We start from the raw sequence: 20,048 nt of genomic DNA, 5'->3' as shown, positions 1-20,048 counted from the left end.
AAATTCGATGTTAAATCAATTTTTTTTTTTTCTAATGCTACTTTTCGTCAGGTCTATTTGATGCTTTTCTCATTTAACACAATAATGACTTTAAATGAACTTTTGGGGGGTAATTTCTCAGGCAAGTTTAATTTGTGATTATTTTCTGATTAATTAATCGACACATCATCTAATTAATTAGATTAAAAATTGTAATCGCTTGACAACCCTATTATCACTAGATTTTAATTTGAAATGTTTTGTAGATGACAAAAAAGTCACACAATTATTCTGTTTTAATTATCAATAACTGTTGTCATTTGAAATCGAGTACTAGTGCCATCCCTGGTATATGTCAGTTTGCATCATTTACACAGTGTTCCCGCTGGCCGTATGTGTGGCACATGTGAACATTTGTTTGTGGTTGAAACATAAGAGTCATTGATTCAGTGCAGAGACGTGGCTCTGCTCCACATTCCCTATAAGGCATGATTCAGCAGGCAACAATGAGCATCTCAGCATGAGGACAAACTTTATAAAGAGCCTCTGTCTCAGCGGAAAATCAATAAGCAAAACTTAGGAAAGGAAAGAACGGAAAAAAGGGATTGGATTGAATGAGGGATCAAGGAAAGAGCAGGGTTGCCATGTACGCAGCAACGAAAGAAGAACCAGCGGTGAGGAATGGAGAAATTTCAACAAAAACTGCAGCTCATTTTCATGAAAAAAGACTGGACTGTGAAACTGAACTGTCTCCTGTCTAACGCATTCAGGAGGAAGCATGTGTGAACAAGCTCCATTACATGCCAACTGTACCCTCAATAATATTACAGTTACAGGAAAAGTTCACCCACAAATTAATGTTCTGCCATCATTTACTCATCACCATGTCGATTTATATTTGTATGCTGTTATTTTGTTCTGTGGAACACACAAGTATGGATTACTTTTATGATGCTTTTAGGTAGTTTTTGAGCTTGACAGAAAATAGCTGCATGAACCTTCTTCAAAAACTAATTTTTCCATTACAGAAGAAATTTATACAGCATAAGTAGATGACTAAATGATGACAGTTCTCATTTTTAAATGAATTAATCTTTTAATATTGATTACCGTTATAATTATTACACATTATTTCCCTACTGCTTTGCAAGAGCGATTCCTAGAAGTTGCGGAGCTGCAGTTTCCTTCAAAAGCATGGAAAGCAAAAAGGGAAACGTAAAAGACGGGAATTGCAAGGTGAAGGGCAGCCAGTGAGGTACTGTGCTATAGACTAGACTCACCCATCCCTATACAGGCCTGAGGGCTCATTCAGCCCCCCTGCCTACAGCGCTGCCCCCGCACCGAAAGGCGAGAAGTTGAGGTGACCCCTCTGGAAGAGAGGAAAGAAAGACAGACAGAGAGAGAGAGAGCATTCAAAATACATAATTCAGCATTTCTTACATTCTTTTCACAACATGAAATCATGTGCTCAATACACGTGATTACCTGTAGCAGATGTGCAGACAATATTGAAAGCCAAGGAAACTTACATATAAAGAGACTGGATGGTATGTCTTTCAGTACAAGTTTGCTTTGATTCACTGCTTCAAGATGTACAACAAAAACGTACACATTAACTAATGATAAGAGTTTTATTTATCATAGTAGCCCCAAAATGTACTTAGACACTAAAGTCACATTAGATTCCTTATATTAAAAATATTAAATCAATCACATGATAAACTAAAGGAGTGCCACACTAGGCTTCAGGATGCAAAATTACTTTTGATAAAACAATGAATATCAGCAACATATGATATGATGTCACGCTCTAGGGCTTTTAGTAAATAAAAAAAAAAATCATAATTTACAAATAATGTTAACTTTAGAATATTAATTTTTACTCTACTTTTCCACAATTACGAACAGTACACTTACTGTTTTATGACTTACATACAGAGACAGATAGATAGATAGATGGATGGACAGATGAATACACAGACGGACAGACAGACAGATGGATTCATAGATGGACGGACAGACAGACAGATACATAGACGGACGGACGATAGATAGGTAGACGGATAGGTAGACAGATAGGTAGATATAAAACAGACGGATAGACAGACAGACGGATAGGTAGATTGATGGATAGACGAATAGGTAGAAGGATAGGCAGATGGATAGACGGAGATAGACAGATAGGTGGTAGACAGATAATAGATAGGTAAATATAAAACAGACAGACAGACGGACACATAGACGGACGGATAGGCGGATAGGTAGACAAATAGGTAGACGGATAGGTAGACAGATAGGTAGATATAAAATAGACAGACGGATGGATGGATGGACAGATGGATACACAGACGTACAGACAGACAGATGGATTCATAGACGGACAGACAGATACATAGACGGATGGATGGACGATAGATAGGTAGACGGATAGACGGATAGGTAAACAGATAGGTAGATATAAAATAGACAGACAGACAATACACAGACACACTAGTATGTATAGTGTATGTTTTGCTTATGTGTGTTTGTGCCATATTTCTTTAAAATAGATGCTACTTGGTTTGCTATTTAATTATTGCCAATAGCATTCATACATTTTAAAGTCTCTAAATACTTTTTGGGGCCACTGTATCTACAGTCAGTCTTGCATCTGATATGCGTCAGTCAACATCTACAGGACTCTGTGAACACAGCAACTCTGTCAGAAGAAATGGCCTCTTCTGACCTTATCGCATTCAGACATGGAGCAAGAATACTCCATTACCAGAGCGCCTGTCCGGGAACACTTCATTCCTCCTGCTGTCATTTTACAAGCAATCTTCTGCACCCGCCGGATCTGAATGCTGATAAGGCTGAATTGTGCTCGTCTCATTCTCGCTCTCAATCGCAATCTCCGGCGAAACCAAGCTGATCAATAATTAAACATCATGATCTTCCGCGTGTTATGGGATGTTACAATGTGGATCAATAAGGAGCGGATGGACCAGACGAGAGGAGGAGTGAGAGACAGAGCAGAGACGGGGAAATATGAAGCAGGCGTGTGCTAATACATGATAAGGGGCATTAAAAGGCTGTTTCCTGCTTCCGAGTGCCATAAGGACATTAAGAGGTAGAGTGTCCCTCTGAGGAAGACCCCTAGTGGGGTTACATTTGAGTGATGGGTGCACATCGTTAGTGCCATCTGTTTTTCCTCAAGTGAGGCCTTAGATAAAAGGACCAGTTTTACTGGTACAGATCAGATCTTGTGTTGTTTGATCTCTAAATACACCAAGACAGAGATGGTGGACATGAAGTTTTAGCATTGGTTTGTTTGATGTTTTGAGAGCGCGTATCTGGCACAGCGCGGTGAATCTGAAACTTCAGTGTAAAGTTACCAGAGGACTGAGTATTGGTAGTGAGTGAGTATATCCTCTAGTTGATGTGGTTTGAAAGGTTAGTGTCCAGTTTCAGAGAGCACTAGCATGTAGTTCACTTCCTTCTGTAGGGGGCAATTCTGTCACTGGGAATATTTCTTTATTCATTTGAATAATTTAAGTTTTATTGAAGGTGTCGGGGCAGCTCTGCATCTGTACAACAACATGTTTTAAGATATTTGTAGATATGTATCTGAATGTCTTTTTTTTTTTTTTTTTTTTGACATCCACTTCCTGGTTTCCATGCAGTCCTGTGACCTTGACCCCTATCATGTGACACAGGCAGGAAACCGAGGACAGAATGGGATCCGGTAACCAGAGAGCTTGTGGCATTCAGTGCTTCTTGAGGTACAAAGCGTCTCGGGTGTCATTAGTGAAATGCAAAGTGCTTTTACCCTGTTACCTTCCTAAAATACAACCCAACATTTTGATACATGCTCAAGACTTCAGGGCGGAAAAATGTGACAGGTTGGTCTGGCTAGACTGATGTAAAAAAACAAGCTAGATCACACCATTAAAATCAATAAAGATGTGAAATAAAATGTGTAATGTGGTGTCGTGGCGATGTGACACGTTTAACTGGCGGACATCCTGTTCCTATGTACAGTATGTTGTAATATCATGTACACACTACGTTCACAAGTTTGTGGTAAGATTTTTTTTTTGTTTGTTTTTTGAAATTCATACTTTTATTTGAAAACGACACATTAAATTAAACAAGAGTGACAGTAAAGACATTTATCATGTTAGAAAAGATTCCCATTTCAAACAAATACTGTTCTTTTGAACTTTCTATTTATCAAAGAATCCTGATCATCAAAAAAGGATCATGGTTTCTGCAAAAATTAAGCAGAACAACTGTTTACAACATTAGTCAGGTTTCCATCCAAGGATTTTTTTTTTTTTGCAAAAAAAGGTTTAGCGCTTCAAAATGTTAAGCGATATAGCTGATGGAAATGCCATTATGCGATATGCGATAATATTTCTCAAATGTCAACAATCTTTTTCCGTTTATCTTTAGTGCATAAATTCTATGTCGATACTTAAAATGTTGCAAAAACTGGTTTGGAAACACTTTTTGTAGAGAAAAAGGGCTTTTACGCAAATAAATGTGGTGTCACGTGACAGAATTAGCCTATACATGCAGCGTCTGCATTCGTGGTGTTGCTCCAGTTAAAGCACAATTTCTCTGTAGTTCAAAGGTGCATCACAAGGATGAGGAAAATAGTGTCTTAAATCTCTGCAGCCCGACAAAAATAAGCGGGGTGTCTGTCAAATTAAGGAAGACTGTTGGCATTTTCAACGTTGACAAAAAGAAAGGTAAAATAAAATACCAAAATCTGCTCCACTTTGCCATCGTCTTATATTTCATATTTAATAACATTATATGTGAAAATAAGCAGTACTGGCGAATTTCAATTATCTCATTACTCATTTTACAAATATTTGGGATGCGAAAGATACGAATTTGCGACATACGCAAAATTAAAGGATTAGTTCACTTTCAAATAAAAATTTCCTAATAATTTACTCCCCATGTCATCCAAGATGTCCATGTCCTTTTTTCTTCAGTTGAAAAGAAATTAAGGTTTTTGATGAAAACATTCCAGGATTATTCTCCTTATAGTGGACTTCAGTTGGCCCCAAACGGTTGAAGGTCAAAATTGAGGACAGAATTTTCATTTTTGGATGAACTATCCCTTTAAGCTGGACAGTTTTCTTTTTTATGATATCATGCATTACAATGCATTATAGGGGCTTTCGCACCGGGAAGTTCTAGGAACTAGCCACCAGGGTGATTCCCAGAGAACTAATTTCTCCCCCAGGCCATGTTCCTGGTGGCATTTGCACCGGCAATAGGAACTCTGAAGCAACCGACGGCTGCGTTTACAAATGCTAAAAACTGGTGGATGGAGGATGCTGTGATCGGGACTGTGTTTGTTGTGTGTCGGGGGTTTCGTGATTACCCTGTAGACAACAGGTAAATGCCATTATTGCTGTTTTCCGTGTTTGTGAAGTAAATATGTTTACACGGCTTTTTAAAAATACCGGGTGCCGGTATTTGACATGGATTTTACCAATCAACGTCACTGATAGTTCCTATAGTGCTGGTTTAGACCCTACTCTGAAGTAGGAGCTAATTTAGTTCCCCCAAAAGGAGTTCCTAGAACTAAAATTGTTCCTAGATCCTGCGGTGCGAACATGGCAAAATCCGGGTACCTTATTTTTGTGGGTCCTGGTTCAGTGCAGGAAGGACTGGTTACACTCTATGTTCATTAGAATAATAACAGACTTCTGTCATTCTTTGCTTCTGCCAGAAAAAACTGGATTTGAAACGCAGGATGCCAGTGTCATTACAGAGAAACTAGGACGCTTCCTTTTTTTAATAGGCAAACAATCCACAGCTCTCAGCGCTGGTAAATATGACAACACAGCTGAGTCAGAACGAGAGAGGACCCCAGCTCTCCACTCAGGAAACTTACACTGCTCCGGTTAGCTCGAATGACAGTGGCTAGTTGTTTTGCATTTAATAACAACCAGCCCACACGAGTTTATGACAAGAGCGTGTTCCACTTTATGGAAGAGTACCTCAAGACCACAACATTATACATATTCATAAATCATTAGAGGCCAGCATACTTTTCATAACGTGGGGCCCTCGGAAGGGGGCCACAAATTACATATAGAGAGTGACAGGTGCACTGTGGTGGTCTCTCGCTTTCAATTATTATGAAAGCACATTTCCATTACTGGGATGTACGACTTGGTGAGTAAAGCAGGGAGATAATGCAGACATGGAGCAATTATGAGAAAGGACAAATACCTGAAATATTCAATCTTTAGTCCAAAAAAAGGTCTTTGGTGCCTCTCTCTACATAGGCAGCTTGTAAGACTACATTTACACTGTCAGTCAAATCTAAATGACTGACTGTCCACACTGTGCATCACAACAGTTCAGATCCGTGTTTTTGTGTTCCATAGCGCTCTTTAGTTTTCCAGAATATGGGCGTTGATTTCTATAGCAATAACGTTGTATTGGGAGATTTTCAAATGAGATTTGAATAGGATTTCAAACCACATATGAATGTAGCTTTAATGTGATTTTTATGATGTTCACACTTGCTAAATATGATCAGATTCCAAAAACTTTTAGAACAGGCTCTTTGTCAGGACCCCATATGGCATACATAGGCATCTCACTAGATTTTGGAACAGAGCCACAGTCATTCAGATGATGATGCACTTATGCGAGAGAGTTAAGTCTGTTGTGGATCTCTCTACAAAGCACATAAGCTTATAAAATGAGCATTTGACTGCCATAAATCAAAGAATTCTCTCTTTGCTGTCAGCAGGTGACAGTGCCATATATCTGTCCTCAATCCCATCATCCTAACAGATGGTGTCTGCTCTAGCTATGGCTGTGCGTGTGCATGTGCATGTGTGTCTGCGTGTGTGCACGCTTGTATGCATATGTATTGTTTTGTTGTTGTTTTTTTTCTTTTTTTAATATAACTACCAATTTCACATCCTCTGCATTTGGCCATGGCTTCCTTTTCCTAATATGGTCTTCCTGTTAGTGATTGACAGTCACGTACATTGTGTACTGCTCATGCCATGCCATGAATGTCATGGTCAAAGCTATCTATAAGCTAGACATTTAGGAAGATTCAGCTTTGATTCATTGGAGCTTTTTACCTGGCAGCCGGTGGCAATCATCCGTGTATTATTTACAGTCAAGGTCATATATATTTATCATTTAACCCAAGATTATGTAAAGACAGGAGTTAACCCATTGATGTGCTATGCGTTCGTAGAGAAAAAAAAAAAAAAAAAAAAAAAAACACATTAAAACGTACATGCATCAGTCTTTCTTCAACAGCAACTGCCAAAAAGATGGTATCATTATGGTGAATTTCCAAACATAACTGTACCACAGAATTACAGGCAGGTTCATGAAAATGACTCCGCTCTAGTATTCTAGAATAAGTACTAACTAGAATAAAAAAAAATAAAAATAAAAATAATAGAATGAGGAAATAATAAGAACTATTCTTGATTCCCAAACCGTACTGTTAAGAGAGAGATACAGAGAACGAGAGACAGGCAGTGTTATTGAGGTAGAAAGCTCTCAGAGTACCCTCATTAAGTTTTAATGTTTTTTGAGGGTAACCCTGCTTTCAGGACACAGAGAGATGCTGAGAAGCACAGAGGGCATACAGTGATCGTTTTGGCCTGTTCCTGCGGCTGGAGCACCACCCCTCTGCTCTAATGCACCTCTGAATACGATCTCCAGATAAGCCTTCACTCATTTCATTTGGCAGAGTGCTGAGTCTGAGATGACATGGGACCCGCTCTCACTTTCATTACCCATGATTACATCTGCCATTTGGGGTCACTGGAGACCTTCTCCCCATGGAAGAGTAGATGACAGATGCCACAAGAGAGCGTGTGCATGTGAGCGTGGGTTTGTGTATATGCTTCACCTGAGTGTGGTGGCTGTCCATGTGCCTGTGTAACGCCGAGGTGCTGGACGCATTTGACTTTGGATGTCCATCGTCTTCCAATGTTCCTATTGAGAGAAATATGCAGATGTTAAATGTAACGTTCTTGAATACGCTTTGTGCATGAATCTGCTAACACTTTATTTTGATGCTCCCCAACAGACTTTCTATTGACTGTAAGTAACTTTGCAACTACATGTCAACTTATTCTACAAATCTGAACCCTAACACCTAACTTATACTTAATAAAATGTCTAAAGTTTATCATCGAAATAAAGTGTAAACAAACATGGTATCATCATAGTAAATTTCCAAAAATCACAGGATCATGGAAGCATGGAATTGCAGGCATGTTCATGAAAATCATTCGGCTCCAGTATTATATTAAGAAACAGACCCAGTTCTGAATAATAACTGTGCATCCTATGTGAATTCACATTCTTGTGTTCAAAAACAGCTAGAGAGAGCACAAAGGAATGGAACTGTATGCACAGGTCTTGAGACATGTTTTAAAACATGTTTTAAACTGTTAACTTGACACATCACAGTCACTAAAAAAAAGCAAAAAGATTTTTTTGTTTGTTTTAATGCCCTTGCATAGATATGCCTAAAATCTGAGCTACCTAAAACTAACGCTATATAAATTAACACTATTCTTTTGCTGCCTCGCAAGTACTGGTATTTCCTTCTGGAAATGTACATTAAAATACATATACCATAAACAGAGCAATTCTAAGAGGGTCCTCGCACCTTGGTGCTCGGGCCCTAATTATCTTCAAGATGCAGGCTGAGTGTATGGATCACTGCTGGGTGTTTAAAACTTCCGCCCACTGCTACAACCCCTCATGTGAAATATATGGAAGTTTACCTTCCTGCACGCAGATATTAGCCTCACTGAGAGGACAAAAGGCCAAGAGAGTGAGTGTATGTGTTTGTGTAAGGGAGGCAGAGAGACCCTGAGCCATTTGATGGCTCTTTAGGAGAGCACTTTATCAAGTCCAGGGCCTTTCACTTTAATCATGGACTGCCTCAGTGTTAGCTTCTGGGTCAACTCACTTCATCTAACCATGTCTGTTTCTCCAATCTCCTTCTCTCCACTTACCACCCTCAATCTGCCATTCTTTCCTTTTCCCTTATTCTCTCACTTTATCTCCAATGTTTTCTCACGCATGTAAACCGCTGGTCTTTCTGACTGTGGTGTATGCCAGGCTTAGCTGGCCAAAGGTTACGCAGTCATTGGTGCTGTCTGTGGTAAACAAACCTTGAGGCAAGGCTGGGCCGGCCAATGACATGCAACTGAGCTTTAAATAATTGGATGGATGCATGTTAGATCATACAATGGCTAATGCCCTAATGTAACATGGGATTGTTGGTGTGCGAGTTGGTCTCCTCTGCTCTTGATCACATTCATGAGGCCATGAAGAGAGTTTCATCTGTGTGATTATGGGTCCAATAACTGCAAAGAAGTCTTACTTAGGTGGCCAGAAAAGAATCTAGAGCACAATTTCAGCCGGATTCACATCAGGTTAAATTTACATTGATTCTTCCCATCATTTAATTTTAATGAATCTAAATTAGTCTAAATGAAGGAAACAGACTTTAGTAATTAGCAATGTAGTCTGATTCACAAACAAATGACTCTTATGGACCGGTTCTTTTTTGGGAATCATTCAAATTTTGCAAGCAAAAAAGGTCCATTGTATATCATCAATAGTGTAGTGATGTCTGAAGCACCAGACACACAGAAGTCACTCTCTAACCAACCAGTTTTCTGTTGGCCAAAGTGGTGAATCTGTTAACCAACTTGAACCCTGAGTTGGAAAATCGTTTGCCCTCAAACGGCATTCCCGATTGGATTCATGTTGAAATGACTGGATTTTGCCTGTAAAAATCTGTTGAACAATGATAAAGATGACTGCACCTGTACAGTTTGAGTCTGAAAAATCCTTCTATAAATGCACGTACAGGCGAATCATTCATGTACATGTTACATAGACCAAATGATTGGTCTTTATACACTAAATGAAACTGCACGGAAGTTGGGCGGAAGATTTAAACACCCAGCAGTGACCCATACACTCAACCATTATAAGCCTGCATCTTTAAGATAATGTTATATGAACGCGTGTGTGCGTGCGTTTTTGTGACATATCAGGTCACAAATTTGTATAATGACATGGGTATGACATAGGTATTACAAGGAGAGGGTGTCCCCATTTTTCAAAAGGCTTATAAATCATACAGATTGAGTTTTTGTGAGAAAGTAAAAAATGTGCACAGTTTCCTGTGATGGGTAGGTTTAGGGGTAGGGGTAGTGTAGGGGGATAGAAAATACGGTTTGTACAGTATTACGCCTATGGAGAGTCCCCACAATTCACAAAAACAAACCTGTGTGTTACTCTAACTGTTAAATAAAGAGCAATTGACCCTTCGCCAGGAGTTTGATTGACAGGCGATCTAACCAATCATAACGCTGAATCCGCCATTTTGTCCGACAAAGCAGTCAGGGGAGTTAGCAGATTAACGTAGGTGGACTTGAACTTGAAAAATGGTATGTACTGACGTCTGAACTGAAGCGCTACAGCGATCTGTCACGACACATTAAAGAGCCACAAAATGGTATTAATTGTTTAAATTTCTTTAAAAATGACAAAATTTCATATCAAAAGTAACCTGCTCTGTCTTGTCTGTTGACGCGTTGTCAGTGTCCTCTTTGCTCCGCGATGTATTTTTCACTGCATGAGAACATGATGTGTGGCGAGAGATCGGCATGGCTTGTCGGACGTGGCAACAGTAACTAAAGGGGGCGGGTCTTTGCGAACGGTCAATTGAATTGCATAGTTTGCTCTGGGGTGTAATGATTAAAATTCAAATTATGATTCAAATGATTCATATCACGGTTTTAGTGTCACGGTTTCAGTACGGTTCAGTATGTGCTATGTTCAGGGAAAAAAGGACTACTGTCAAATAAAAATAAAGAAAATAAGAACACAATCAACTACAAGCACAAATAAATACAATAGAGCAAAGATACAAATAAAATAAACATTGCTTTTCAGGTAATTTAGGTATCTAACAGTAGTTTTCAGGTAAAGAAATTGAATAAAGTAATCAAATGTAAAATAACATTGCATATAATCTTCACTTTATAAATTAAATAAAGATTAATCATTATTAAAGTTACAATAGCCATATCTTTTGTTGTTTTATTACACAGACAGCAAAAATATTAGGCTGCTGTCACTTTAAGACATAATGCACAAATCAAAAAATACTGATACACATGCGTTGTCTTTCTCGACTGTTTATGTTCACTTAAGACATAACCTACTATGTTTGCTAGGATACTCGCCAAGACGGGCATGTTGACAATTGTGTGAATTTGTCCGTACAAGAGCAAGACCTGAAAGAGAAATCAATATTTGCGAGCTGTCTGAGACGCGGCTTTCCGTGTACACGCTTCGGATGAACGCGCACACAAATCTTCTCATAGCACGAGTTCTCTTTCATGCATTCTTGTGCTTAAATGTTTAAATTGGCAAGGCTTAAATGAGTTTAGTTTACACAAACAGCAACGTGTGTTCAGGATCACTGTATAACTCAGCATTATCTGTCAGAGAATTCCTTTCATAAAAGCAAAATGGACATACTATTTGAGATATATGCAACTGAATCAAAATTAGAATTGATTCGAGAGCTTGTAAATTGGAATGAGTTTTGAATCGGGAAATATGTCTCAAAACCAAGCGTGTGTGTGATTTGAGTGGTTTCACATTTCTTTTCCTAAAATTCTAAACATGTAATTGCTGAATCATTTGTGGTTAATAAGACCCAGTGTTTGGTGTCCAGCCTTCACCCCTAACCTCTTGTGCCATTACCATTGGAGATCTGGTTGCCGTTCTCAACGGGGGCTGGATTTGAAGAGTTGGGAGAGGTGTGGTTGTTGGCGTTTTTATCCTGTAACTGTGACGACGGGGAGATTGGGCCTTGATCCTCTCGACCTGGCAGGTTAATGTTGGAATTTGAGAGTCCTATGGAATAGAAATTAATAAAAAAAAAAACATTCAATAAATACACATCAAGATAATATGTAAGCCATGCTTCAGCACCAACAGTCCATCACGCTGTGACTGTCGACCTACGCGTTACCGGTAAATGACAAATAAAGGTGACGACGTGACATGCAAGTTAACACCTGCCACCTTGAGTCACTAACATTTCTGCAGGGGCATCTGCAGCTGCTCCGGCCAGGAATTGTGGGAATGATTGAGTCTTGAGATGACGTTGATGGCAGAGAGAGCGGAAGAGCGGGGGGATGTTTAAGCCTTGCGGTATGCGGGTCTGCTTGGATCTGACCGTCACAGGGATGGATATAGCACAGGGGTCAGCTGCCCTTTTAAACCCCTGTTACCAGCCATGTTTCCATTACAGCATTCTCTCTCTCATGTCAGGAGCATCGGACTTCACAGCCAGAGTCTGGGGTTATAATAGATTCATTTACTGCAGCTTTGTGGACCCCTACTGACTATGTATTCAACATGATAAAAGCAGTCACATTACATTACACTAGACATCGACTCTTATGATTATGTGTATCTGAGCACTGATGTGGAATCGGGTTTCTTAAAAATATTTAATTTCATTCTGATGACATTCTCTCATTCTTTTAGGCTCAGATTTATACAGTGGGGTCCAAAAGCCTAAGCCCACAAGTAGAAATGCTACTGTTTTGCATTTTTATGCTGTCCACAATATGAAAAATATTTCAGTAGATTAAGCTAATTAAACTTCTAAAAATTATCCAGATTACACAATGTGAGAGGGCTTAATAACACTTGAACTTAAGAAGTACAATAAAGCGTGAGAAGGTTGTGTTGTAGACATGCTTTGAAATATTCCTCAAGCATGGCACTAACACAAATATTATGACAGGTTAATGTTTGTTCATTTCACAGACACACTCGTTGACATGTACAGTAACATGAGAAGTAATTTCCCCTGCTCTGGAGCGACACTGCGTGTGTTCTAAAACACAAATACACACACACACGCAACACTGTACTCTGGGGATTCACTCACACTGCAGCAATTCACATCCGTCAGCAGACCTGGAGACTTTGATATTTAATATTTCATAGCTACATCATCTCTGGTCTATGTAATATTTATGTGACTGGAGCTAATACCCCCTGTGCCCTTTACAATAAACTGAATGAAGACAGAGAAACCAAAAAATATTATATATATATATATATATATATATATATAATGAACTTTGCTTTAGATGCATATATGTATAGTTTAAAATCATCAGCCTCTGATTGATGCAATTATAGTGGTGGTTTCTAGGTTAATTGTATTGATCTTTGGTAATTTTGGCGATGTATATAAACAGAACATAGATTGCTGATTCTCACCACCAAGGTAGGAATAAGCTCAAAATGGTGTCCTTTAGATGCAATCAATCATGCAAGTGGACTAAGATATTTATAGACTTGTCAATTGCACATTTGTGGAACACATTAGAGTACAGTACTTATTTCGCACACAAGCACATATGGGTCGGGTTCATATGGGATCCATGCTCATAAATCCATGATGGGAGTAGATGTACGCTAAAGCATCTTTAATTAAATACAAAGGTTACGAGGAGGAGGCAAGGGAAACTGTGTTAGACACAACATGTGAACTAAATCGCCACGCACACCCAACATCCTCCCTAAGAACGGCCCCTCATCAAATTATCTTATTTTAATGTGACATTTAACACTTGCTCCTTAAATGGATAATGTACTTAATGTGCCTTATATACAGTATTAGTTTCTCCACAGGTGAACAAGCATTTCTTCGGGGGGAAAAAAATTAAAATAAAAAGGTAATGTTTTTAATTTTAAAGGTGCCGGAACACCATTCCAGATCATTCTGACTCAGTTTACCTTAGGCGCATGCTGTAACTGCATTTAAGGGGAGTTTCATGGAAAAGGTTGCTGTGGTGTCGTAACAAAAGTGATCCAGAGCAGATGCAAAATACAGCCTAAACCTCCATCTTACATAAACACTCTGCCTTCATCTGAATGGGTTTCTGAGAGAGAGCGCTGTGGTTTTTATGGTAAATGTCTGTTTTATCAGCGCTGACCTCATTGTTTTTGACAAACACAAAGCCTGGCACTGGATGAGTCAAGAAAAACCATACTAAACAGGATGTGCTTTTCAATAACCACATATATGAAATGACAGTAGTGCTGGGAAAGTTTCTATAATTTGACCAGACTATTTTAATCATCCTGAAGCAAATTAAGCATGACCATGTGTGCTGGTGAGCACAAACTCCCTTGATGAACTATAAAAATACGTGATTAAAGACATATTAAAGATTTGTAATTCATGTGTCTGAAGCACATAATACAACATTTAAAAAGGACAATTCACACAAAAATGAAAATTCTGTCATCATTTATGATTGGTTGGACAGATTGTTCCAAACCTGTATAACTAACTTTCTATTGTGAAACACAAAAGAATATATATATATATATATATATATATATATATATATATATAAAATATATATAGTGAAAGTCAGTGGGGTTCAATATTCAACATTTGTTTTGGACCTCATTGCCTTTAATTGTATAGACAATGGGACATATTCTTCAAAATGTCTTCATGTTCCACAGAAGAAAGTAAGTTATACAGGTTTGGAATGACATAAGGGTGAACACTTTAAAGGTGCTGTGCATAATTATTTGATGTTAAAACACTTTATCATAAGCCAGACTGACATGGCAACTATAGACAAGTAAGCAATTTGTATAGGCTGATTTTAGCAAAAAGCATAAGTACTATTCTCTGTGGCGCTTTCAAAATTGCTGTGTTTGTCTGAGCGGCCTGACATTGGACAACACCTGCACAACTAAAGGAGAAGTGCCTGAGAGAGCTCTTTGGTCCGTTTGGTGCCACAAATGGCACCAGAATTACATACAGCACCTTTAAAGTACATGTACCCAAACACGTACACACACTTTCACTCACCGCTGTCTCTGATCTTTCTTCCTGTAGTGGACTTGCGGAGTAGGCTGCGCCCTGAGCTGAAAATGGTGTTTAGCTCATCTAGGGGACTAGTGAGGGGTCTCCCATTGGCAGGGTTGAAGAGCAGAGGCGAGGAGGAGCAGGAGTGAGCTCTGCGGGGCTCTGGTCGTGAGGTCTTCACTGGTGAGAAGGGAGGCTTGGAACTGCTTGAAGGCGTCTCTGCCAGACCGTGTGCCATTTTATGGGAGACTTTGGGGGAATCGGTGCTAGCCACAGAAGCTGCACGGGTCAGGGCCAAGAAGTTTGCCTCAGGGGGGAAGGGGAAGTGAGAAGGGGGGCGATAGGGAGGTGGAAGTACTGCCGGAGGGGGCGGAGGGGGAGGAGTCAAGGGTGGCGTGGACTTGTCTGGCATTAAGACAGAAAGACTTGGTGAGGAATCAGCCCTTTGCCGGGTGTACTGAGGTGAGAGTGGGCTCCCCCCATCCTGGCTGGTGTAGTTAAGGTTGGTTTCAAACACCGGCAGCTTCTTCACCTCAAGAGGGGTAAGGGGGGACTCATCCGAGGCGGGTGAGCAGGTGACAGGGGACGGAGGGAAGACCAGAAGTGGGGGACGGTGTGGAAGGAGGTTGGGGAATGGAGCTGGAATGTCACAAGCTGTCCCATCCTTGCCCAGCTGCTTTCCCCCGAGAGTGCCGGGGTGCTCCATCAGGGTCACAGGCCTCTTGACTTCCAGCACTGGGGCAGGTAGGGTAGTGGTGGTGGGATTGACAGCTTCAGGCTTGACCACCGGAGTTGACCCCACCTCGTCATGTGGGAAGTACTTCATCTCCTCGTATACCGCCTCACTCAGCTCTGGACTGTGGGAGTCAGCCAGGCTGAGGGCTCGTGAGGCCCCTACCATCTCGATATACACATCCTCCTCGTCCTGGCAAGGGTAGAGGCTTAGTACAGAAGAATGGGGGCCATCTGCAGACGCTGCTCGCTGGATGAGGCCCAAGCAGTGGCCGCCTCGTACCAGGCTGACAAGTTTCATGTCTGTGGGGCGTGCAGGGGAGGGTATAGAGATCTCCTCGTAGGAGCCCGTCAGTTTGGTATTAGGGCTGCGTTTAGGCTTTGGGGGTGGGATCTTCTTCATGGTGCTGTAGTCATCACTGTGAGGCCGTGGTTTAGAGAGAGCTAGAGGCGTAGTCGGATGATGGATGGGTTAGGAAGGAAAGGAAAAAGCCATTTACTGGAATGCCAGGAACAATTCTCAATATTAAGGTAGATGAAGACATTTGTGCTGTGTTGTACAAAACATGTACAGTGCATGGCCAAAGGTATGTGGACATCTCAAAACACACACTTACATTGTGCTTGCTGAACATTTAATTTTGAAACTATTGTCTTTAATAACAAGTTGGTATTCTCTAACAGTTTCCAATTCTACTAGATGTAGGGACATGGATGCAGGGATTGCTCCTATTCTGGCTCAAGAGCATTAGTGAGGTTTGATCCTGATGTTGGGTGACTGGGTCTGAGTCCAATTCATCCCCAAGGTGTTCAGTTGGATTCAGGTTTGGGCTTTGTGCAGGTCAGTACATCATTTATATTAAGGTGTCCACATACTTTTGCATACCATTTAGTGAATGTTTGAGCTGATATTTATACGTACGATCAGAAGGAGACAGCTGGTTTTTTGGTGGGCTTCCAGACGGTGAGGCTTGACCCTCAGCAGGGCTGTCTTTGGGTGCAATACTCAGCCCTGCACTCACTGCCTCATATGATGCACTCAGACGTGTATTTGGGTCTCGTTTGGGTTTGGGAGGAGGTTGTTTTCGTGGGGAGGAGAGGTTCCCTCCATTCCCCTCCTCAGTGGAGTGTGGCGCAGACTGAAGGGCTGCTTTGATTGATGTCCCAATGCTGGAGTGTACCAAGCTGTCCATTACCAGAGGGAGAGGCACAGAGCTGGAGCGGAAATGCCGGAGTGGTCGGTTCCCCCCACGGCCTGCCACATCATTGACCCTCCCAATTTTTTCAACAACCCTAAACAAAAGGATGAATGGATGAATAATTCAACAAATTTAAATGGTAAAACTGCTTGTGGGGATATGATTTCTAGTGTAATTCATCATGATTGGTATTACTTGGTATCTTGCAAATCCTTATTCATTCATACGTTCATACTTTCAATCATTTACTCACTATCATGCTAGAAGCATATGTCCTGTCTCAATGTATGATGGGTAGTGAAGGTGCCAAGCAGCTGCCAAGTGTGAGAGGATAAGTCTCAACCTTCATAAAATCAATACACCAATGTCAAGCTGTCTATTCATATCTGGGCTAAGATTTCAACTACACAACACTACACAAACTGCTATGGGTGTTTTCTTAACAATAAAGATAAATAAATAAATACAAAATTGTAACCTTAATAATTACACAATATGCAGATATTCATTCACAAAAAAACATCAGGTACCTCAAATCTGAACTGCTCTGAATGAAGCTAAATAGCTTATTATACGTAATTAATTGTATAATTAACTGATAATAATTAATTAATTTGCTTTTCAGCATGCCTTAGTATTAAAGACTCAAAGACTTCTCAATTTCAGTACATTGTTTTTTCCCCTCATGATAGCAGAAAATGATAACAACAAATTAGCATGATATACAGAACTAAAGTCTGAAAAGATTATTTACATTGTTGATTGTTTAAGTCTAAGCAGCTTCCTGTAATACTATAATGTGACATGCATACTCTTGTTTGATATTTCCCCTTTAATCTGAGCTACCATCTGTTGTTCTTGCAGGAAAGGCGATGGAGTGTTGGGGTGGATGGTGTTCGGGGGAACAGGGGTGGTGTGGGGTTACAGTGACTTAAAACCCTAAGGAGATTTCAGCAATCCAGATTGGGGGTGGGTCTTATCTCTCTCTGATTAGCAGCATGGAGCTCCTCTTGACTCACTGATTGAGTTTGTCACATCTAGATTAGCTATGAAACCCCCATCACTCAATCACCAGAACCTCCCTCGTTTGTGATGCTAAAAGCGAATGTATGTGATGAATGTGTGTGCATGTTTTGAAGAACAAGAAGCCCACCCCCATCATAAGAGCAGATGGTCATACTGTATGCTGAATAACTGAGACCACCCAAATACACTTGTGTTTATGTTTGTGTGAATATATTTCCATTGCAGTCAATTAAAAAAAAAAAAAAAAAAAAAGGTTTCTTGCTAAGCACCGCCTTACTAATGATACTGATTACTTGATACTAGCATTACTTTGGCCGTTGCTTTCCATCATAGTGTCAGACAATTGTTCATGTCTAATTTCCACAAAGGTCCTGTGTGTTTGGATAGTTTTGATAAAGCAACAAGCTACTCAATGCTTTGTGATTTTATTATATGTAAGGGATGGTCTTGAAGTGGAGTGCCTGAAAGCCCCATCACTATGGCTAATTCAATCAGAAATTTTGCTATTTTGTACCTTTTGACACTATTAATTATAAAAGAGGTATATTTTTGCAGATCTGGGGCCATACTCACAAAACATCTTAAGGCTAAAAGTAGCTCCTAACTTGCCGATTTAGGAGAAACTCTTAAAAATGGGTGTGTCAGTCCTAATTTTAGAGCAAAAATGTAGGAGTCCTAAGAGTATTTTACAATGCATTTTAGCGCTAAAACTAGCTCCTAAATCTGTGAAACGCTAGGAGTAGTCAAGAGGACTCCTAAGTCACTAAGACAAAATCAAAAACAGTCCTAAAATGATTGTTGGTGCCAATCCACCTTAGCAATCCACCCAAAGACACTGTACACCATTGAGGCAATAGCGATAGAGCCTTGGGTGCTGAGCCTTTTCTTCATAAATGCAATACATATTTTGATTTATAGATTTGAATCTACGATAAAACACAAAGTAAATCTTTAATAAATAAATAAATAATAATGCCTGATTACCTGTGGCAGTTGTTTTCACTAGTTCACACTTACAAATGATCAGAGTAAAATCTGAGCTACCTGAGCTGATCAGGTAGACCGTTTGAATGTGCTCCTCCAAAAATTTGTTTATAAAACATAATTTGTCACTTGAATTCTGCAATCTCTCGAGATGCAAACATGTAATAGGCTGACAATTAGCTGAACAAATACTAGTTTAATTAGTGACACTTAGCCTACATTTTAAAACCTTTAATTGAATATGGCAACATTTTTATTTTAAAACCTTTATTTGTATATGGCAACATGATACCTCATTCTACAATATTTCTATGATTAAATCGCTGACAGAGACTCCTCCCCATCAGCCAATCACTGTGGTCATAGTCCATAGCAACGAGGTCAACCCCGCCCTTTCTCTTAGCTTAAGACTTCTCTCTATTCCTTAGTAAAAGTTGGTCTCAGCAGCTTTGTGAATAGGTTTTAAGAGAAAACTCTTAGCTAAGAACTTTTACTGCCATTTAGGAGAACTCTTAGTGGTAAGATAAAATGTTTTGTGAATACGGCCCCTGATCTTGATGTGGACAGTTTTGCAGAGTTTTGCCTTTCTTCTCAATGCAGATGCATAGCATCTATGACTGAGATTCATCTTCCTTTTTGCTGAATTCCCACATCACTAGCAATGTCTTAAAAAGTAGAAGCACTTCTGACATCAGTGGCAAACTCAGCTGCATATTGTTCCCATTCTGTTTGCAAAGTGAGAACAAGGAGAACGAATAAAACCTCCCATGAATTTTTATAGGTTCCTCAAACCCAAGTGGAAAAGGCATATTTTGGAGTCCCTGATTATATTAGACACTCCAAAATATGCTTTTCCACTTAGGTTTGAGGAACCTATAAAAATTCATGGGAGGTTTTATTGGTTCTCCTTGTTCTCCCTTTGCAAACAAAATAGCAATATCATTTAAACCAGGGGTGTCCAAACTCAGCCCTGGGGGGCCACTGTCCTGCAGAGTTTAGCTCCAACTTGCCTCAATGCACCTGCCTGGAAGTTTCTAGTATGCCTAGTAAGACCTTGATTAGCTGATTCAGGTGTGTTTAACTGGGGATGAAGCTGAACTCTGCAGGACAGTGGCCCTCCAGGAGCAGGATTGGACAATAGAGACAGAAGTACGCAAAACTTCTGATCAGGAGACAACCTTATT

The 20,048-nt window shown here is 40.0% G+C and overlaps 1 protein-coding gene across 4 annotated transcripts in view; it reads right to left on the bottom strand.

Moving 5' to 3' along the window:
• myo16 (myosin XVI) overlaps positions 1 to 20,048 on the bottom strand; it is a 236,762-nt gene that overhangs the window by 15,354 nt on the left and 201,360 nt on the right. For all 4 annotated transcript variants that reach the window (XM_051904891.1, XM_051904892.1, XM_051904889.1 and 1 more), the window contains exons 31-35: positions 16,578 to 16,948; positions 14,927 to 16,099; positions 11,773 to 11,925; positions 7,877 to 7,962; positions 1,260 to 1,348 (exon numbers count right to left, since the gene is read on the bottom strand). In XM_051904891.1, the coding sequence (XP_051760851.1) occupies positions 1,301 to 1,348; positions 7,877 to 7,962; positions 11,773 to 11,925; positions 14,927 to 16,099; positions 16,578 to 16,948 (1,831 nt within the window). In that variant the 3' untranslated portion in view covers positions 1,260 to 1,300. The remainder of the gene's footprint in view (positions 1 to 1,259; positions 1,349 to 7,876; positions 7,963 to 11,772; positions 11,926 to 14,926; positions 16,100 to 16,577; positions 16,949 to 20,048) is intronic.

This window comes from Ctenopharyngodon idella, chromosome 9 (assembly GCF_019924925.1).
Source record: "Ctenopharyngodon idella isolate HZGC_01 chromosome 9, HZGC01, whole genome shotgun sequence".
Lineage (NCBI taxonomy): Eukaryota > Metazoa > Chordata > Actinopteri > Cypriniformes > Xenocyprididae > Ctenopharyngodon > Ctenopharyngodon idella.
Note: the sequence above shows the minus strand (reverse complement) of the source record. Positions and strands in the feature narration are given on the sequence as shown.